Genomic DNA, 24,053 nt, shown 5'->3' on the forward strand with positions numbered 1-24,053 from the left:
TTTTTTTAAAGCTGGTCAGTAGCTGATTATACGGTTAACACGAATTTAAGTGGAACAGAAATTATAAAAAAAAATTAATTTAGGATTTAACGTCCCGATTTCGTCTTGACATGACTAGGGTTTTACACTCTAAGGACAGTCACACGAACTCCCCACTTTAACAAGGTTCTAAAGAAGTATGTATAACCATTTACCGCAGTCTCCTCACCCCACCCACCCCTCTGAACCCATGATAGTTGACATTCATACCCTCCTTAATTAGCATCTCATTGGATACTGAAGAAGTTTATGCATTACCATATATACCACAGTCCCCCCTGAACCCATGATAGTTGACATTCCTACCCTCTTTAGCATCAATATTTCCTGATGATAAAGTTACATTAAAGTCGAGAGTACATGTACGGTCTCAATATCAATTGCTAATTGATTGTAAATGTATTGCAGACACTTTGTATAACTCAAATGTAAGCATAAGTACATACTTAATCAGCAGTTTTCGCAGAATGTTCGTTATATCAAATGGCATGCAGTAAACGGTGGAATGTAGCATTGAAACATATTTTTTAAGACGGCTGGCCAATAAATGGCATGCTATAAAGTTAGATTTATCAACCAGTATGATGTTAAATGTCCGGTAGTAAAAATAGATTGTAAGAATTTCCTGTTTTTATCAATCAACATTAACCTGTACATCTATTACTCATATTTGTAGTCATTCAAAACAGATGAATTAAAATATCAATACGAATACGACTACTCAACATCTGTAAATAAATCTTGGTCAGAAATCGATACCGCATTTTTTGGCATGCCATTTAAGAATTAAGTGATATTTATAAAGTTTTTCCGTAGATTAATAGAAGGACGGGATTAGGACTGAGAGAAGCAGGATGGCACAATTTACTGGAACATGGCAGATTGATAACAGTACAGGATTTGACGATTATATGAAAGCTATAGGTAAGACAAGTTTTTCTCGTTTATTATTATTAACTTTTTCATACATTTTTATTTCCAAAATAAAACTATTTTAATAACTGAAATATGTTAATGTTAAATCAATGTGACACTTGTATTACTTAACAAGATTCCTGTAAAAAAAATATAATTTATAAGTGTTTAATGTACATATGTAGCGAGTGACATTTACTGGGTGTGCCGAAGAAACAATTCCGAATATTGCCAGGGTGTGCCTGCATCTGAATTACAGGGACGACCTCCTATGAGACGAGCCCTCAGGACGAGCTCTCGTGACGAGCCCTCAGCCCGAGCCGCTTAGGTAGATCACTTTTTAAACTCGTTTAGCCATGAAAAAGTTCCGTATACAGTACTGATTGAAATTAGATATAAAATGACTGGCATAGTTTACATAGCTTAACTTTGGACCAGGTACGATAAGGCCTGTTTTTGGGGTAAACGGACAGAAAGTCACAGGACAAAATGTCACCGGACATAAAGTCACAAATTTGATAGGACAAAAAGTCACAGGACAAAAAGTCACAAATATTTTTTTTACAATTGTTTGAATATATAAGAGAAATATCTAGAAATATTTACTTTTTAATACATATATTCCTAGCAAAGTTAATGATATTTATCATTTTACTTGAATAATGAAGATTTATTTAATTTTAATCATGCAAAGGACATATTTCTTGGCACCATAAAGCCATTTAAGTGCCAATCTACTTTGACATTTTGTTTTCTTAACAATAACTTTAATCATCTTTGATATTTTTTTGATAAATTTTGCTTACAAAGTTGGTAATATACAATACTTCAAGAAAAATACAAAAATGTTTTTGTAAAAATGAGCATTTTTTATTCAAAGAAAATAATCAGAAAAAATGAATTGTGACTTTTTGTCCTGTGACTTTTTGTCCGTGACTTTTTGTCTGTGACTTTTTGTCCTGTGACTTTCTGTCCTACATTCGTTTTTGGTCCCCCTATTTTTTTATATTTCAAATTCTGTTTTCGAAAGCTACTTATTATATTAAAATATTTCCTGAGGTTTGAAGTTTGTTTAGATGAACTTCAAAATAACTAATTTTCGCAACTGGGTGAGGTGAGAGGGGTTAACTTTCTGTTATTATACAAATATTGTATTTAATATTCATTTTACATGTGATTCTACAACAAATTGTTAGTTCTTTCGTGCCTGCGCCAACGTGACCCACGATTTGTTTTATTCCATGTATTCCAATTTCACGAAAACTATTTTTGCGGTCTAAATTGCCATATTTTTTTCCGGGTCGCGTAGTCGCACTCTATTAAATTTTAAGAAACAATGGCCAAAAATCGTTATTTTACTTGTTTTGCCGGACGTTGTTGGTGTACCACCCTCACCTCATACCTCTTTTCTGAAATTAACGGTTTTGAAGTTTATCGAAACAAATTTCAAACCTAAGGGAATATTTTAACGTGATAGAGTAGCTTTCCAAAACAAAATTTAGAAAATGAGAAAATGGTGTGGGGGGGGGGGGGGGGCAAAAACGGGTCTTATCGTACCTTGTCCGGTGTTACAAGTATATTATACTATATATCTTTAAATAATCAGATCTACATGTGAGCACTCATTTGTTTCTATTAACTTTATTGCAAAAAACAAAACACTGACGGGTTAAATTGCAAGTTTACATAATAAACACAAGAACGTTTATCTTATATTTGTCAATTTGATTATTCATTTCGCTCATTAATTTGATCCATCATTTGGTACTTTAGAGGGTCAGACAATATCATGATAATGAGTGATTTATTCCTGGCACATCGTTACATTGTCAAATCCTAACAAAGGTTCGGTGATTTAGTTGATGTACTTCATATAAAATTCAGAGGGAGACCTACCACATGGAGAAAGGTCACTTCATTCTGAAAAATGAATACTTCTCCTTGAAAGGATACCCCGCTAGACAAAAAAAATAAAGACATTTTTTTCGAGATCGTATATTTTCAAGATGTTTAAAAGGTATGTTATATCCCTAGGCCTGCTGTTCATCCCTAGAAAATAAGAGAAATAAGGTCAAATCGTCACCCTTTTTTGTCCTGTTCATACAAATTGTACCTATCACCTCGCAGTAGGTCGAATTCCATCTTTCCCCCACTAGTATGATGCATATAATCTCTAAATGTATTGTTAACAGAAACATGCATGCACAATATTACATAATGTCGAACACAAAATTCTATTCTTAACCAAGATGTTATTTTAAAGAATTTACAAGTTAATCTCGTGTTCGTTTAGTTGTCGTAAAACAGTAACACTGGCTAGGTTGTTGATTTTATGGAAACAATCTTTGCGTACCAAATTATCCTATGGATAATAATGCCCTCTTTTTTTACGACCGCAAAAATTGAAAAAATTTTGGTCGTATATTGGTATCACGTTGGCGTCGTCGTCTGCGTCGTCGTCGTCGTCCGAATACTTTTAGTTTTCGCACTCTAACTTTTATAAGTAAAAGTGAATAGAAATCTATGAAATTTTAACACAAGGTTTTATGACCACAAAAGGAAGGTTGGGATTGATTTTGGGAGTTTTGGTCCCAACATTTTAGGAATTAGGGGCCAAAAAGGGCTCAAATAAGCATTTTCTTGGTTTTCGCACTCTAACTTTAGTTTAAGTAAATAGAAATCTATGAAATTTTGACACAAGGTTTATGACCACAAAAGGAAGGTTGGGATTGATTTTGGGAGTACGTTTTAGTTCAAACAGTTTAGGAATTAGGGGTTAAAAAAAGGGCCAAAATAAGCATTATTCTTGGTTTTCGCACAATAACTTGAGTATGAGTAAATAGAAATCAATGAAATTTAAACACAAGGTTTATGACCACAAAAGGAAGGTTGGGATTGATTTTGGCAGTTGAAGTCTGAACAGTTTAGGAATAAGGGGCCCAAAGGGTGCAAAATTGTACTTTGTTTGATTTTATAAAAAAATGAATAATTGGGGTTCTTTGATATGCCGAATCTAACTGTGTATGTAAATTCTTAATTTTTGGTCCCGTTTTCAAATTGGTCTACATTAAGGTCCAAAGGGTCCAAAATTAAACTTAGTTTCATTTTAACAAAAATTGAATCCTTGGGGTTCTTTGATATGCTGAATCTAAAAATGTACTTAGATTTTTGTTTATTGGCCCAGTTTTCAAGTTGGTCCAAATCGGGGTCCAAAATTAAACTTTGTTTGATTTCATCAAAAATTGAATAATTGGGGTTCTTTGATATGCCAAATCTAACTGTGTACAATGGTGTATGTAGATTCTTAATTTTTAGTCCCGTTTTCAAATTGGTCTACATTAAAGTCCAAAGGGTCCAAAATTAAACTAAGTTTGATTTTAACAAAAATTGAATTCTTGGGCTTTTTTGATATGCTGAATCTAAACATGTACTTAGATTTTTGTTTATGGGCCCAGTTTTCAAGTTGGTTCAAATCAGGATTCAAAATTATTATATTAAGTATTGTGCAATAGCAAGAAATTTTCAGTTGCACAGTATTCAGCAATAGCAAGAAATCTTCAATTGTACAGTATTGTGCAATAGCAAGAAATTTTCAATTGCACAGTATTGCGCAATAGCAAGCAATCTTCAATTGCACAGTATTGTGCAAAAGCAAATATTTTCAATTGCACAGTATTGCACAATAGCAAGAAATATCTAATTGCACAATATTGTGCAATAGCAAGAAATTTTCAATTGATTGGAGTTATCTTTCTTTGTCCAGAATAGTAGTTGAATCAACTTAAATCAATATTTTATACAATATACAATGTATATTCACTTTTACTACCAACTGATAAATTAAAACAATCTTTACCATTCAGTGATAACAAGCACCTTTTGTTACATTTTAATATTTTATGATGTATTAAGATGAGTAGTTATTGTTGCAAACTCCATTAGAAATTTGAATTGAGATCAGTTTTTGAAAAAGGGAAAGGGGGATGTGAAAAAAAAATGGGGGGGGGGTTAAATTTTTCTCATTTCAGATTTCATAAATAAAAAGAAAATTTCTTCAAACATTTTTTTGAGAGGATTAATATTCAACAGCATAGTGAATTGCTCGAAGGCAAAACAAATATTTTAAGTTCATTAGACCACATTCATTATGTGTCCGAAACCATTGCTGTGTCAACTATTTAATCACATTCCAAATTTAGAGCTGAATCCAGCTTGAATGTTGTGTCCATACTTGCCCCAACCGTTCAGGGTTCAACCTCTGCGGTCGTATAAAGCTGCGCCCTGCGGAGCATCTGGTTTTAATTGTGATTTGTTTTACCTTCATAATCATTAAGTTATTGTCAGAAACTCAATGTCTTCATTTCCTGTATGCTGTTTTTTGACAATTACTCGTGTTTGAATGTATGGAGTTTTATGAGATGGTACCATTATCTGTCATACTCCAATAGGAAGGCTGGGATTGGTTTTCGGAATTATGGCCTACATCTTTCAGGAATTGGGACCAAAACAAGAATTTCCTGGTTGCCGGACAATAACTTTATCATAAGTCTATGGATCTCCACGAATTGTAAAACCTGGAGCGTATTCTATAACATTTAAGGAAGGTCGAGATAGACTTTTGGAGTTATGGCTCTAAACGTTTTAAAAGGATTAGTGTGAAAAGAGTCCTTTTATAGCTAACTATGCGGTATGGTCTTTGCTCATTGTTGAAGACCGTATGGTGACCTATAATTGTTAATTTATGTGTCATTTTGGTCTCTTGTTAAAAGTTGTCTCATTGGCAATCATACCACATCTTCTTTTTTTTAGCCACAATCAATACTTTTCTAATATTTTGTATAAATTGTATATTTCTTTACCAATTTCCAATGCTCTTCAACTTTGTACTTGTTTGGCATTATAACTATTTTGATCTGAGCGTCACTGATGAGTCTTATGTAGACGAAACGCGCGTATGGCGTACTAAATAATAATCCTGTTACCTTTGATAACTATTTCATGGGGTTTAATTCAAAGTTTTGAATATTGGGGGTTCTTTGATATTTTGAATTTGGCCGTATATTTAGATTTTTCATTTGGGCTTCGTATTGAATTGACCCACATTGAGGTCCAAAAGGGTAAAAAAAATTAAACTTTGTTCGAATTAATGAAAAATTGATTTTTTTGGGAGGTTTTAATCAGTCAATCTTAAGTTACCAGATATTTCGATTTTAGATTTTGTTCCCCGTTTTTAAATTAGTACACTATAAGGTACAAAATTAAAATGTGTTTGATTTCAACAAAAAATGAATTCAAGGGGTTCTCTGATATGCTGAATCTAACCGTGTATTTAGATTTTTTTTATTTTTGGCCAAGTTTTTAAATTGTCCACATTATATATATCTTTGCGACGCCGAATCTTGAAAAATGTAAATGTATTCTGATTTTATTTAAAATTTTGTCTCATTTTTCGAGTTGGTCAAAATCGGGGTCCAAAATTAAATGTTGTCTAATTTCAACAAAAATGACGATATGGGGTACGTTTATCTGCTGGATATTACCTTGCACTAAGATTTTGGATTTGGAGCCACATTATCGAATTAGTGCTCATTAAGGTCCAAAGGGCCCAAAATAAACTTTATTTGGTGTCATAAAAAATTGATTTCTTGGTGTTCTTTGGTATGCTGAATCTAATTAGATGCAGTGTATAAAAAGATGAGATATCGGTGCCAATGAGACAACTCTCCATCCAAGTCACAATTTATACAAGTAAACCATTATAGGTCCGGCAAAGTACGCCCTTAAACACAGAGCCTTTGCTCACACCAAACAACAAGCTATGAAGGGCCCTAAAGAGATACACTTATGAACCACATCAGCAAATGACTACTGAACATCAGATTCCTGGATTATGACCGGTGAAAATAACTGCAGCGGGTTTAAACGATTTAATGGTACCAATCCTTCACCCATTATCTGAAACAATATAGTATAACATCACAACATAGAAAGACACACTATAAAATATCAACTGCAATGGTTCATCTCAATCAAAAGAAACCATGTTTATAGATTTTGGATATCAAACCATATATTATGGATATATGTCAAATGTATGTAGCATCACTTTTACAGTTATGTCCCTTTTATTACGTTATGCAAGCGCCGGCATCATCTGTGTCCCATGGACATATTCCCTATTTATTTTATAAAATCATCAGGTAGCACTCCACAGTTAGAAAATAAAATTAAAAATGAGCCACAAAATGTTTTATCATCTCCTATTTCTGGATTTCTATATATATATATAATACATTAACCTTACTGTTTGTGTTGTACATGTGCATATGTATGTAATCAGTATCTTCCATAGATTTGATTTTCAAAAGTTAAAAGGGTTAAATTTAATTCCTTTTATGTGTATCCATGGCAACATATTTATTTACCATAAAATATTGCAAAAAGGGGGGTGAACATGTCACATATCCCCCCCCCCCCAAAAAAATTTGGATCAAACTAGAATTTCAATGACTTTGAGTGATACCTTTTTATACGACCGCAAAAATTTTAATTTTTTGGTCGTATATTGCTATCACGTTGGCGTCGTCGTCGTCGTCGTCGTCGTCCGAATACTTTTAGTTTTCGCACTCTAACTTAAGTAAAAGTGAATAGAAATCAATGAAATTTTAACACAAGGTTTATGACCACAAAAGGAAGGTTGGGATTGATTTTGGGAATTTTGGTCCCAACATTTTAGGAATAAGGGGCCAAAAAGGGCCCAAATAAGCATTTTCTTGGTTTTCGCACTATAACTTTAGTTTAAGTGAATAGAAATCTATGAAATTTTGACACAAGGTTTATGACTACAAAAGGAAGGTTGGGATTGATTTTGGCAGTTTTGGTTCCAACAGTTTAGGAATTAAGGGCCAAAAAAGGGCCCAAATAACCATTATTCTTGGTTTTCGCACAATAACTTTAGTATAAGTAAATAGAAATCAATGAAATTTTAACACAAGGTTTATGACCACAAAAGGAAGGTTGGGTTTGATTTTGGGAGATTTGGTCCGAACAGTTTAGGAATAAGGGGCCCAAAGGGTCCAAAATTGAACTTTGTGTGATTTCATAAAAAATTGAATAATTGGGGTTCTTTGATATGCCGAATCTAACTACATGTATGTATGTAGATTCTTAATTTTTGGTCCCGTTTTCAAATTGGTCTACATTAAGGTCCAAAGGGTCCAAAATTAAACTTAGTTTCATTTTAACAAAAATTGAATCCTTGGGGTTCTTTCATATGCTGAATTTAAAAATGTACTTAGATTTTTAATTATTGGCCTAGTTTTCAAGTTGGTCCAAATGGGGGTCCAAAATTAAACTTTGTTTGATTTCATCAAAAATTGAATAAATGGGTTCTTTGATATGCCAAATCTAACTGTGTATGTAGATTCTTAATTTTTGGTCCAGTTTTCAAATTGGTCTACATTAAGGTCCAAAGGGTCCAAAATTAAACTAAGTTTGATTTTAACAAAAATTAAATTCTTTGGCTTATTTGATATGCTTTATCTAAATATGTACTTTGATTTTTGATTATGGGCCCAGTTTTCAAGTTGGTCCAAATAAGGATTCCATATCAAGTATTGTGCAATAGCAAGAAATTTTCAATTGCACAGTAATGCACAGTAGCAAGAAATATCTAATTGCACAATATTGTGCAATAGCAATTAATTTTCAATTGGAGTTATCTTTCTTTGTATAGAATAGTAGTTGATAATATATGTTAGAAATTTGCCAGACATGACTATGATGTCATTTTCTATTTTTATTTGCCAATAACTTTATGTAAATAACTTCATTGGAAATTTGCCAATATAAAATGTTGCTGATGAAGTTTTTTTTATTATTTTATACAATAAACAATGTATATTCACTTTTACTACCAACCAATCTTTACCATTCAGTGATAACAAGCACTTTATTTTACATTTTAATATTTTATGATGTATTTAAAAGAGTAGTTATTGTTGCAAACTCCATTAGAAATTTGAATTGATATCAGTTTTGGAAAAACGGAAACGGGGATGTGAAAAAAAGGGGGGGGTTAAATTTTTCTCATTTCAGATTTCATAAATAAAAAGAAAATTTCTTCAAACATTTTTTTGAGAGGATTAATATTCAACAGCATAGTGAATTGCTCAAAGGCAAAAAAAAACACTTTTAAGTTCATTAGACCACATTCATTCTGTGTCAGAAACCTATGCTGTGTCAACTATTTAATTTTAGATTTAAAAAGTTTGAAGAAGAAATCTTTAATTGATTTGTAAAATCTTGACATTTTTTTTGTGTAAAAAAAAACCATGTAATGTCAAAAATTTGATCACAATCCAAATTCAGAGATGTATCACGCTTGAATGTTTTGTCCATACTTGCCCCAACTGTTCAGGGTTCGACCTCTGCGGTCGTATAAAGCTGCGCCCTGCGGAGCACCTGGTTAGAAGCTGTTGACATTCATCTTCCTAATGATCAAATAAAAAATGGGTGTCTCTCGCCTCATTTTTTTCGTAAAATCCAATCACAAAGTTCGTGCGATAAAAAGTTGGAAAAAAACGTTACAATAATTGCCGGACCAATGTATGGTACGGACATTCAAATACGGACTGTCATACAGAAAACAGCCTATTTTACATACATAACATAACCTTGATGTTCATATAAACCCAATACAAAGGCTATTTCAATACTCAGCTATCCAAAAATGAATTTTATTGCACACTAGCTCTCATATATTAGAAATATCAACACGGGGCAAAATGCGAAACTACACACCTAACTGTGGAGTGCTACCTCAAACCCAGGGTATAGATACAATGTAGCATTCATGATAAATGGGTAAAATTTGAATGAATGCTACATCATTGTCTTTTTACTGTCATTAACAGAAACAATGAAGTTTTTCCGGAAATATATTTTACACAGTTATCATATTTCCTCGAAATGACAATCAACCTTATTAAGTAGTTAAATCATATAAAAGTACATATAAACACGTCATTCAATTGTTTAGAAAACATTATCTGAGTGTTAGCTTATTTTTATACAATTCTGTGTTCCTGTTTTCTTGAACACTTAGTGACGAAGAAATATGTTTAGGATGTTGGGAAATATTACATTGACTCATTAAAAATAAAGCCCCTCCCCTGTTGGTATTCTATAAAGGTTTTTTTCTATTTAGATATATATATATTATATACATATATTGTCATGTATTATTGTTACCTTTGACCCTCGAAGGGAAGTTATAAGGGTTTATAATATCTAGATGTGTATTTTGGTCACAGTAATGGAAAATACAATATATGTCATGTAGTATAAGTTATTTTAAAAATGTAGTATTTAGGAATGTCAAGGGTAATGATACAAAAACAAGTAAATTCTGTGTGAAATGCGATATTATTTATTATTATTTTATCTCGTATGTGAACCTTACATTAAATAAGTCTTGAGACGATATCATGATCACTTCTCTCGACTTTGTTTTGAAACTAAAAAATTTTAATGACAATTACTTCTCTCATCTCTGTTGTGAAACTAATACATGATTTAGGACAATCACGTTCCTCGCATTTAAATGATTAACTTGTGAATAGCAAACTCGGAGGGGGAATAAATATTTTCCCTCGTCCGTCAATCCCGTTTTTGTCATCGCAACTCTTCTGAAACCATTTAACATGTGTAGAATATAAGGACATACTATGTAGATTAACATATTCACATAAAACTGTTTGTCACATAAGTTATGAGTCTTTGAACTAAGGAATCTGGTGAGAATTTGTTTGCCTAGTGACAATGTAGGTGTGTGTTGTATGTAAGCGTTCTCATAAAGGTTCATTGATTTGCTCTGAACTAGCTTTCATTAATCGCGATAACTCTTACATAAGCATTTTGTCTTGTCTTTATGATAGTCGTTTTTACCCATGTCCGTCCGTCCGTACGCCCAACAGTTTAGGTTATCTAACTTTAATTAGCCTCAACCATTTGCCATGAAACTTATACACAATGCTTATAATTCAGATCAAGTTTGAAATTGGATTGTGTCACTTTATAATCATAAAAATTGCTGATTTTTTCGTTTCCGTTCTCTAACGTTTGTCTCACTAAATGTTATGAAACTTAAGTTATACAGCATGATACATATTACCACAAAATACAGATCAAGTTTTATTTGTGGTAGTGTCACTTTTACGGTTCTAGACTTATCCCTGTTTACAAAAGGAAAAAATGCTGGGTTTTTTCGTTTCTGATCTCTAACTTAAGTTTTTCTAAACCAAATATTGTTAGACTTATACACAACACTCAGATCAAGTACAAATTTTGATAGCGTTATGGTCATTTTGCATTTTCAATACTATCTTGGTGAAAATAATTAAGATAGACCCAATCGGGGTTCCCCAGGGCGTTTCGTATACTTAAACTGTAACAAGCCAACTTTACACACAAAAACGACATCTGGTAAACTACTGATCTATCTTTTATTACCCGGATTATTTTGTAGTAAAACAGACAAGTCATATTAAGATAAACATCTGCGATTTTTTATGTTTTGATGAAAAGTTATCAAAGTTATCAGTGATGAAGATACGTTATAATATCATCAGTAATTAATCATCCTTTTGTACATGCTGTAAATGACATTATAAGTAGGTGTAGTTTATGAATTACTGCATTTTCGATATAGAAATATTATTTATAGTAGAGGGTTAGACTTGCTACATGTCTCTTTCTTATTTTATTTTTTTTCAATTTTGCCCCTTTAACTATTCTACTGCTATAACTAAGACTTAGAGATTACCATAAGGCTGACATATACAGAGGGCAATCAGTATACTGTAGTGGTACTCTTCGGTGAGCATATAAATTAGTAAGAAATATATAAATAAAAGAAACGGAATTTTTGCAAGTCTAAATAGGGTGAGAGAGATTTGATATAAGTTTATTTAGAACTATTTACTCCTTTATATACAGCTTTGTACTAAGTACTAACAAAACGCACCAAATAAAACACACGCAATTGACCAGAACTGTACCAATCAAGAAAAGGTATAAAACAAATCTTGCATATATATTTGACATCCTATAATAATACTACATGGTATAGTTTTAATCGACGTTTTACGTTTCCGCATTAAAATTCCTACGTTTCCGCATTTTTATAGTGACTCTTTTCCGCATTGTTTTAACATTGATTTTGTTAAAGGTTATTAACGTAAATATTCCTTTGAGACTTGCATAGAACTTGGAGTTAAAATGAGAATGAAACGATTCCGGCCCATTTGTGGTTCGTTTGGCTTCTGTCCCGGGAGGAGATGTCCATATTTACGGTGGAAATTAAGAATCAGTGACAACGTAGTTTTCTAGAATGTAGTCAGCAAATGAAGTCTTTTATATCATTATTACCATTTTTTACCCGTGAAATACAGGTAAAAATGCGGAAAAGTGGTATCTATTTATTTCGGAAAAGTAATGCACGAAAATGCGGTATTTGGGGTGGGTCTTTTTATACGAACGCAAAAATTGAAAATTTTTTGGTCGTATATTGGTATGATGTTGGCGTCGTCGTCGTCGTCCGAATACTTTTAGTTTTCGCACTCTAACTTTAGTAAAAGTGAATAGAAATCTATGAAATTTTAACACAAGGTTTATGACCACAAGAGGAAAGTTGGGATTGATTTTGGGAGTTTTGGTCCCAATATTTTAGGAATTAGGGGCCAAAAAGGGCCCAAATAAGCATTTTCTTAGTTTTTGCACTATAACTTTAGTTTAAGTAAATAGAAATCTATGAAATTTTAACACAAGGTTTATGACCACAAAAGGAAAGTTTGGATTGATTTTGGGATGTTTGGTTCCAACAGTTTAGGAATTAGGGGCCAAAAAGGGCCCAAATAAGCATTATTCTGGTTTTCGCACAATAACTTTAGTATAAGTAAATAGAAATCAATGAAATGTAAACACAGGTTTATGACCACAAAAGGAAGGTTGGGATTGATTTTGGGAGTTGAGGTCCCAACAGTTTAGGAAATAGGGGCCAAAAAGGGGCCCAAATAAGCATTATTCTTGGTTTTCGCACCATAACTTAAGTATAAGTGAATAGAAATCTATGAAATTTAAACACAAGGTTTATGACCATAAAAGAAAGGTTGGGTTTGATTTTGGGAGTTTTGGTACCAACAGTTTAGGAATAAAGGGCCTAAAGAGTCCAAAATTGAACTTTGTTTGATTTCATCAAAAATTGAATAATTGGGGTTCTTTGATATGCCGAATCTAACTGTGTATGAAGATTCTTAAGTTTTGGTCCGTTCAAATTGGTCTACATTAAGGTCCAAAGGGTCCAAAATTAAACTTAGTTTGATTTTAACAAAAATTGAATCCTTGGGGTTCTTTGATATGGTGAATATAAAAATGTATTTAGATTTTTGATTTTTTTATGGACCCAGTTTTCAAGTTGGTTCAAATAAGGATCCAATATTATTATATTAAGTATTGTGCAATAGCAAGAAATTTTCAATTGCACAGTATTCAGCAATAGCAAGAAATCTTCAATTGCACAGTATTGTGCAATAGCAAGAAATTTTCAATTGGAGTTATCTTTCTTTGTTCATAATAGTAGTTAAATCAACTTAAATCATTGTTTTATACAATATACAATGTATATTCACTTTTACTACCAACCAATCTTTACCATTCAGTGATAACAAGCACTTTATTTTACATTTTAATATTTTATGATGTATTTAAGAGTAGTTATTGTTGCAAACTCCATTAGAAATTTGAATTGATATCAGTTTTGGAAAAAGGGAAAGGGGGATGTGAAAAAAATGGGGGGGGGGGGTTAAATTTTCTCATTTCAGATTTCATAAATAAAAAGAAAATTTCTTCCAATATTTTTTTGAGAGGATTAATATTCAACAGCATAGTGAATTGCTCAAAGGCAAAAAAAATATTTTAAGTTCATTAGACCACATTCATTCTGTGTCAGAAACCTATGCTGTGTCAACTATTTAATTTTAGATTTAAATAAGTTTGAAGAAGAAATCTTTAATTGATTTGTAAAATCTTGACATTTGTTTTATGTAAAAAAACCATATAATGTCAAAAATTTGATCACCATCTAAATTCAGAGCTGTATCACGCTTGAATGTTTTGTCCATACTTGCCACAACTGTTCAGGGTTCGACCTCTGCGGTCGTATAAAGCTGCGCCCTTCGAAGCACCTGGTTTTTGGCATGTTAACGTATTATTGAGAAATAAGTTACCTTTTAAGTTCAAATTTTAAAAGTGTAAAATAAGATTTTTCAGTACTGACAGACTGTAAGATAGTAACAGTTCCCAATAAAATTTATTTAAGCATTAAAAAAAATAAACAAAGAGGGCCTGCTAATTATTGGCATGGCATGCAGTACATTGTGGAGTTGTATCAGTAAGACGATGTATATGTATATCATTGGCATCTGACAACAAAATCACTGCTATGATTTATGACAACCAAACACATTATTTATCACTCTACAATCCTATCTGATATATATATGTAAATCTTTCTCAGTAGAAGCAACATGGCAATATTTAACGGAAACTGGGAAATATTTTTCAGTGAAAATTTTAATGAATATATGATTGCCATTGGTAAGTTTTTTCTAAATTTTTTTAAAGACGTAAAACTTATTCCCCCTAAATTAATTAATGCCATTTTGAAAACAGATATTTCAAAAGTACTGAAATTAATTTTTTACGGTCTGCTCAGTAATTTGACAAATGTTAGATATACGATCAAATTAAGAATGATTATAATTTGCTGTATTTATATAAAATATATATATATGATAAGGGTATTTTCAACGGAATGAAGTGGTTGGAAAAAAAGATTGTTTTCATAAACAAATACAAAATGTTTCATTTTGGTTGAATAAGACTTTCGATGAAGAAAAAAATAGATCTTTATGGTGTATTAAATTGTATTCAACAGCATAGTTTAGATAAAATGTATGCAGGTTATAGAATAGACTCGTAAGCAATAAGATTCCATTTGACAATGTTATCATTTCGAATGAATGTACTGATGGTCTACCTCTACCGATTTTGGTTTTTATTTCGTAGAGATTTTTTTATTACTTTTAGTGATTAACTGCGGTAAACTCGATACAGTTTCCACAGAATATCTCATGATATGAGTTGTATCAGGAATATATTTCATGATATGAGTTGTATCAGGAATACATTTCATGATATGAGTTGTATCAGGAATATTTTTCATGATATGAGTTGTATCAGGAATACATTTCATGATATGAGTTGTATCAGGAATACATTTCATGATATGAGTTGTATCAGGAATGTATTTCATGATTTGAGTTGTATCAGGAATATGTTTCATGATATGAGTTGTATCAGGAATATTTTATGTTAGAATTGATTTTGTTTTAATTCAGAGATTTTTGTCATTAAATTCAACCTTTCTTGCAATTTCAATTACACCACGTATATTCTTTATTCATAATTTCCCCTTAATTAACGCGAACATGTTTTGCTCTCTACAACATTACGGTTGAACGCAACTTCAAGTGAACTGAATACAAACCCTTTGTTCATGTTTTATGTTGTAGTGTAAAACTAATTATATCACTTATGTTTTTTTTTACAAATAGAGAAATAGAGTAGAAATACTAGTAATAGCGATTCAATATTAACAACAGTAAGTTGAAATGTTACTAAGTTATGTCGCGAGCTATGTCGAGGTCATAAAACAATTTTAATTTAATAATGAATGTCGGGTTTTCATTCCCTGTTTACTAACGATCTTTTTGGAAGGTGCTTGCATCGTTGATTGTTCTGTTGATTCGACCGTTGTAGTTTTACCTCGATCCGTGGTATTAATTTTGATTTTTGATGTCTCCGCCGTATAGGGGAGACATTAAGTTTTACCCTTGTCTGTCTGTACGTACCAACATTGGTTTCCGTTCTCTAACTTTAGTTTGACTCAACCACATATTATGATGAAACTTACACACAATGCTTATAGATTAAGTTTGAATAACTTTTCTATAGTTATGTCCCTTTACATATGGGCAAATTGTTGTATTTTTTTTATTTTTTTTTTCCGTTCTTTAACTTTAGTTTGCTTCATCTAAATGTTATGAAACTTCAGGGGCGGATGCAGGAATTTTCGAAAGGGGGGGGGGTGCTAACCCAGGGCACCCAGGGCAAAGGGGGTGCAAAATATATGTCCCGATACAAATGCATTGATCGGCAAAAATAAAGGGGGGTGCGCACCCCCGGACCCCCCCCCCCCCCCCCTGGATCCGCCACTGAACTTATATACAATGATTAATACAACGAAACACAGATCAAATTTGAATTTGGATAGCGTCACTTTTGCTATTCTAGAGTTATGCCTCTTTACAATGGAAAAAATGCTGAAATTTTTGTTTCCGTTTTCTAACTTCAGTTTGCCACAAGCAAATGTTATGCAACTTATACACAATGCAACAAAACTCAGATCAAGTAACAAATTTGGTAGTGTCACTTTTACTGTTCTTAAGTTATGTCCATTTATAACTTTATATGCAAACGTTGGTATCATCTGTGTCCCATGGACTCATTCCCTGTTTATTTATATCTCTTTTTTGATAATGTTCCATTCGACATATTTTTATTTATAGTTCCTAGACATTTTATAAATATTTTACCTCTCCCGTGCACTGTTTACGAGCAGTGTGTATGCACAAACCAGTTGGATTGAGAATTTATTGCCAATTCATTTGTTTGCACCTATACTATAAAGTGTAGAAGTATTAGCAATTAATTGCAACAGCTTTCTGCTTCATAACATCGGGAAACAATTAATATAATATATTCAATAACAAAAATAAACACATAAATTTATGCGAAAGTTACGTTTTCAAATGTCTAGAATTTTATAGATATCTGGCGGCCTTTCTCCAGCAATAGATACTTCCAGAAGACACATCTTTTACACAAGACGATTGTTCAACAGTATAAATAGACTTATCGGCCGAGTTCATTTGAAACTCTCGTGTTAACTTTTACTTGATCGGGTTTTAACGTTGCCATCACTATTTCTTTGTTTTCTGGCAATGTGCAGTTTACTATCCATATCCATATACTGAAAAAACCTAGGTATATGGATATGGATAGTAAACTTAGTAAATTTATCCATGGACATATGTGTCCCTCCGGCACTGCCGGTTTGGACATATGTGTCCCTCCGGCAGCAAGAGGGTTAAATACGTTAATATAGTAATGCAAATAGACAGGAAATAATAAAAAATAAATTAAAAACATTGATTTACAAAATTTTAATCTGCTAACCGAGTCCCTGTGGTTTCAACAATACGATATTACTTGAATCACTCGAGTTAATCCCTCGTACTCTAGTTCCAACCCTCACCGAGCCAGGGCTAAACTCGAGAAACTCTTGAATGACGTCAAACCAATGAGAATATTTTATTTTTTATGCTTCGTCAGGGCCTTACCCTAGAGTTACTTAGAGTTGTTCCGAATATCAATTGCTCTTTTATTTTGGCATTACACGTTTTTGTCTTTAGTTTTTCATGAGAAGAAAGCGAGAAATCATGTAGCAAAAACTATTGTGACTTTTTGTTAGTTCGTCCTTGCGTTTTCGTTTAAATGCGCGAAATGGACCGACATCCAGTGACGGAAACTTGCTATACACGCAATAATAGACATGTCGCGTGACTGTTCTTCTAAAACAAATGAAGTGGTCCAAGTCCACAGTTATTTCGTAGTGCATTTCTTTTAAACAATAAATGAAAATTATAAAAAAATCCCATTTGCGCTTTTTCAATAATATTTTTACAGTGTGTTGTTCTACTTTTGGACAAATTATATCAATATTACAGAAAACGTCATCGTCTTTAACTCAAAACTGACATTTTTATGTTAAGGGGGTCTTGAAATCTTTTGACAGCTTCCGAAGTGTTAATTTTTAACCTTTTTCAGCTGGACCAAAATCACTACTTTACTTTAAAATTCATGACCCAATTTTCTTTAACCCCTTACTTGCTATTTGAGGCATAAAACGTGTAGAAATAAATTTGGAAGGGGTATAAAAAAAATGGCAAGTAACACACTGTCCACACTAGGGCACAACGAAAATGTGGTCTCGAACCAAGTGACTTGCATGATCTCTAATAATATCAATGCGGTAACCTCTGCACGAAGGGACTTGTGATACACCTCACGTTCATATTGTCTATATACACTCATCCATTTAAAATGTCTGCATGGTTCAAATCATCATCAGGTTGTTTATTAAATATTGTCTGTATACACTCATCATTCAAAAAATGTCTACATGATTTCCCCCTGAATGTTTATTAAATATTGTCTGTATACACATGGTTTATATCCTCATCCCATTGCAAACAAACTATGTAGAGAACAAAGTACAAATCAATTAAAACAATTACATCACTTTGTGGAGTGGTAATATCATTTACAAATAAATCTGGCACATCTTATCTTTAATTGGCATGTAAATGATAACGTCTAGATAATTGACATAACTTTAGTTTTATTGTAGATATGTGCCATCAACACTAGTCATTGTTTTATTCTGTTCTCTGGTCCATACGTCGGTATGCAATAAGCACTAAATAACACAAAAAAGATCAAACACCAAACTGGACTTAAAACCGGACACAAAACGAGTACGTGTCATTCGTATACCCTTCAACTTGGCATGTTAGAAGTAGGATTGCCATCGGCAATGCACAAGTTTGTACCGATTATCAGGTTGTCTGCATGTTGATATCGTAAATATCAGCTGCGAGACATAATATGAAGCTTTTTGTCGAGTAAGCGCAGCGAACGAGATCAAAAAGCCTTCATATTATGTCGAGCAGCTGATATTTTACAATATTTAGCCGATAACCTGATAATCGATTTATCGGGCTGTATTTGCGTCTTTTGGAAGTATTGTCTTAGTTTCACCAGCAACCGGAAGTTGACTTGATAAGTTCGGGTCAAACTTATCAACGTCGGTTCAAACATTATGACGTCGCTGATATGTCCGGGTCAAAGTTATTAAGGCCAGGTCAACGTATTTGACGTCACAAAGCCGTGATATGGAGTTTTATTAAGAGCTGAGCAGATTGATATAGACAGTTGGACGACCGATAAGTCCAATTATGAGACCCGTGCACCAACTGGACATGCTAGAAGATGGATGGTCTAAACAATAAACTTACCTCCAGAAATAACACACTAGAATTAAGAATGGCTATCCGCAAAACAACAAAAAAACACACAAAGAAATTTGACCCTACTTCTAGAAGTGTAATGGCTAGCATCTAATTCCTCTGAACCTACAACTAAAATGTCTTAAGAAGTATACATACTTCCAGTTCTTGTACCCTTTATTTAGAAGATGATTGCTATCTAAATTACAACAGTGCAGATTTAAGTCCCTATAGCTACAAGTGGAATGACAATAAGCATCACATCCACACACACATTATTAGGCCCTGCATAATAATTATATAAATAAGATCGATAACAGCAATAAACCGAAGCCCAATTTTTGGACCTTTAATACAACTAGAATTAAGATTGCCATCTAAAATACATCGGAGCCAAATTTCTGGAACCCTACTGCTAGGATGGAGTAGAATGGTAATCAGAGATACACCCGTGCCTTAAGTCTAGGGCCTACAGCTGGAAATAAGATGATAATGGTAATCAGAGATACACCCGTGCCTTAAGTCTAGGCCCTACAGCTGGAAATAAGATGATAATGGTAATCAGAGATACACCCGTGCCTTAAGTCTAGGGCCTACAGCTGGAAATAAGATGATAATGGTAATCAGAGATACACCCGTGCCTTAAGTCTAGGCCCTACAGCTGGAAATAAGATGATAATGGTAATCAGAGATACACCCGTGCCTTAAGTCTAGGGCCTACAGCTGGAAATAAGATGATAATGGTAATCAGAGATACACCCGTGCCTTAAGTCTAGGGCCTACAGCTGGAAATAAGATGATAATGGTAATCAGAGATACACCCGTGCCTTAAGTCTAGGGCCTACAGCTGGAAATAAGATGATAATGGTAATCAGAGATACACCCGTGCCTTAAGTCTAGGGCCTACAGCTGGAAATAAGATGATAATGGTAATCAGAGATACACCCGTGCCTTAAGTCTAGGGCCTACGGCTAGAAATAAGATGATAATGGTAATCAGAGATACACCCGTGCCTTAAGTCTAGGCCCTACAGCTGGAAATAAGATGATAATGGTAATCAGAGATACACCCGTGCCTTAAGTCTAGGGCCTACAGCTGGAAATAAGATGATAATGGTAATCAGAGATACACCCGTGCCTTAAGTCTAGGGCCTACAGCTGGAAATAAGATGATAATGGTAATCAGAGATACACCCGTGCCTTAAGTCTAGGGCCTACAGCTGGAAATAAGATGATAATGGTAATCAGAGATACACCCGTGCCTTAAGTCTAGGGCCTACGGCTAGAAATAAGATGATAATGGTAATCAGAGATACACCCGTGCCTTAAGTCTAGGCCCTACAGCTGGAAATAAGATGATAATGGTAATCAGAGATACACCCGTGCCTTAAGTCTAGGGCCTACAGCTGGAAATAAGATGATAATGGTAATCAGAGATACACCCGTGCCTTAAGTCTAGGGCCTACGGCTAGAAATAAGATGATAATGGTAATCAGAGATACACCCGTGCCTTAAGTCTAGGGCCTACAGCTGGAAATAAGATGATAATGGTAATCAGAGATACACCCGTGCCTTAAGTCTAGGCCCTACAGCTGGAAATAAGATGATAATGGTAATCAGAGATACACCCGTGCCTTAAGTCTAGGGCCTACAGCTGGAAATAAGATGATAATATTAATCAGAGATACACCCGTGCCTTAAGTCTAGGGCCTACGGCTAGAAATAAGATGATAATGGTAATCAGAGATACACCCGTGCCTTAAGTCTAGGGCCTACAGCTGGAAATAAGATGATAATGGTAATCAGAGATACACCCGTGCCTTAAGTCTAGGGCCTACAGCTGGAAATAAGATGATAATGGTAATCAGAGATACACCCGTGCCTTAAGTCTAGGCCCTACAGCTGGAAATAAGATGATAATGGTAATCAGAGATACACCCGTGCCTTAAGTCTAGGGCCTACAGCTGGAAATAAGATGATAATGGTAATCAGAGATACACCCGTGCCTTAAGTCTAGGCCCTACAGCTGGAAATAAGATGATAATGGTAATCAGAGATACACCCGTGCCTTAAGTCTAGGGCCTACAGCTGGAAATAAGATGATAATATTAATCAGAGATACACCCGTGCCTTAAGTCTAGGGCCTACAGCTGGAAATAAGATGATAATGGTAATCAGAGATACACCCGTGCCTTAAGTCTAGGGCCTACAGCTGGAAATAAGATGATAATGGTAATCAGAGATACACCCGTGCCTTAAGTCTAGGCCCTACAGCTGGAAATAAGATGATAATATTAATCAGAGATACACCCGTGCCTTAAGTCTAGGGCCTACGGCTAGAAATAAGATGATAATGGTAATCAGATATACACCCGTGCCTTAAGTCTAGGGCCTACAGCTGGAAATAAGACGATAATATTAATCAGAGATACACCCGTGCCTTAAGTCTAGGGCCTACGGCTAGAAATAAGATGATAATGGTAATCAGATATACACCCGTGCCTTAAGTCTAGGCCCTACAGCTAGAAAGAAAATGATAATCAGCAATATACCCACACGCCCAATTTTGGAACAAGTTACTCCGTTCTTTACAGGAAAAACATTAACTGTGGTTTTTTTTTTATCAACGATATACTTCATTATATATATATCATTACTCGAGGATATGTAAATCTCCTTATTTTGTTGAAAACATTATTCCTTTGATTTCTGCAAATGATTGTACGGATTATTGAATAAAAACCTTTTAGAAAACTTGATAAAAGTGTAACAGAATACAAGTAATGAGGCTTTTATTATTTCTCTTTTAAATGCATTGATTAAAAGTGATGTTAATAAAGCCATCAAGCTCAAGTATAACAAATAAGCACATATTTCCGTTTTAACCTAAGTATCGACTTCATATTGAATATATAATTGGAGGCAGTAAAGACATCAATGATCAGGAATAATTAACAATTGTATTTATGTATATATAATCTGCCCTGTCAGTGCGATAATGTAAAGCATGAAAGCGTTAATGACGGGAAAAAGGTTAATAGAAATGCAAGGCGACATGTTTACTGTAGATACCTTAGTATTCACGGCCGACACTCGGCTAACCGAGAGATTGGTCGGTTAATCTATATTGAGTATGCGGCTATATCGGTGGTTGGTCTGTTAATGGGGTTGGCTAAAGTCTGTTAATCAGGTGTTATCGAGAAAATCATTGAAAGTTCAGCATGTTTCTTGGATAACTTTCTAAATATATTTTCATCATAAAAAGTATTCATGTCTAACAAAACAATTCAATGTACTGAATTCAGCGGTGTAATTATTATTTTTCTAGCTTCGATGTACGATCTATAAAATGAAAAGGCGGGTTACTCATCAATAAATTTATACACATTTTACACACATAAAATGTACACAAAATGACACATTGGTTAAATTTACTTGCATTCAATATTTTGAACATCGAAAAAAGAAAGGCATTATGTTTGTTAGCCATATTGATATCATCGTGTGAAAAATCTACACGAAAATCTGTATTTTGGTGACATAAATCAATCTTTATTTAAAACCTGGTCTGTTAATGGGTCGGATGTATAAAACCCGGTCTGTTAATTGGTCTGTTAAGAGTTATGAATGGCAATAAAATTATTGCTATATGGGGTGTTAACGGATCAAATGAGTAGGCTCAAGACGATCGGCTAAAATAAACGAAAATAACACATGAACAATGAAACATATTATTAACATTAATTATACGGAAACAACACATGAAATTGAAAATTGATAAAATGGTTTCAAAAAGTGTAATATTAAAGTAATATCAATTTCATCCAAGAATGATCGCATATATCATGTTGATTCTGTTTAATTGTCATGAATGACACACATTTGTCATCTATATTGGTAACCAGTATATAAATCAGAGATAAACGTCGTAATGTAACTAAACATCAGTAAGTAAAATACATTGGGATGACAAAATATGAAAAATAAAGAAAGAATAATGAGTAAGATAAATAAAATGTAGAAAAAAATGACATAACAATTTAAAGAATACAGAAATAAACAATACCCGCAATCCGGACCCTCATGGTATACACGAGAATCTGGATGGAAACGCAGAATATAGAATAATATATAAGGACAGTAGAGAGTGATGCATTGCTAAAAACGAGAGAAAAATAAAACTTGTTTAAGAATACACACATGAAACACCGATGGCTCTTGAAACAGTAACTGATTGCGATGTACTTATATTGGTGACAAATTCTAGAAGTTTACATGCGGACAACTATGATGGCAAGTTAATGCCATTTTGCGTTTTAGCGTTTTAGCGTTTTCGCCTTACATATTATATATGGCGAAAACGCGAAATTTCGAAGTCGAAAACGCGAAACCGATTTTTCGTTTTCGACTTCGCGTTTTCGCCCTTTAGAATACGAAAGGCGAAATCGCGAAAACGCGAACTGGACTTCACCGGCCACCATAGACAACTGTAGTTCTCCTCTGCAACTGCAGTTCTCCTCTGCACTTATGTAGAAAGGAACTAAACGGCATAAAATGAATTGAAACTTAAAATAACCAAATGTAGCTGCATTCGCTCCTTTCCGTTTACTTCTTTAGAGTGATTTGTAAACAACATATGATTAAGTAATAGAAGAAAAGAACCAATTGGATGATGCTGACGAATTAGGGTTTAACGTCCAGTGACAAATATCATGTTCATATGTGGACGAGAACACGTTATGTGTACCCTGTTTTGTATTAGAAAGACACTTTCAGTCGGAATTGAGAACGTGCTACTTCGAGCAGACACAAAAATTAAGGCTGATTGAAAACGTCAATAAAAAATTCA

The 24,053-nt window shown here is 33.7% G+C and overlaps 1 protein-coding gene across 2 annotated transcripts in view; it reads left to right on the forward strand.

Moving 5' to 3' along the window:
* The first annotated feature begins 690 nt into the window (after positions 1-690).
* LOC143076348 (sodium/calcium exchanger regulatory protein 1-like) overlaps positions 691-24,053 on the forward strand; it is a 29,610-nt gene continuing 6,247 nt past the window's right edge. The window contains exon 1 of one of the 2 annotated variants that reach the window (XM_076252072.1): positions 691-963. In XM_076252072.1, coding sequence (XP_076108187.1) covers positions 894-963 — 70 coding nt within the window. In that variant the 5' untranslated portion in view covers positions 691-893. Of the gene's footprint in view, positions 964-14,475; positions 14,611-24,053 lie in introns of those variants that run through there. The other variant, XM_076252073.1, reaches the window with a different exon arrangement.

The sequence above is a fragment of the Mytilus galloprovincialis genome, chromosome 5, assembly GCF_965363235.1.
Source record: "Mytilus galloprovincialis chromosome 5, xbMytGall1.hap1.1, whole genome shotgun sequence".
Taxonomy (NCBI): domain Eukaryota; kingdom Metazoa; phylum Mollusca; class Bivalvia; order Mytilida; family Mytilidae; genus Mytilus; species Mytilus galloprovincialis.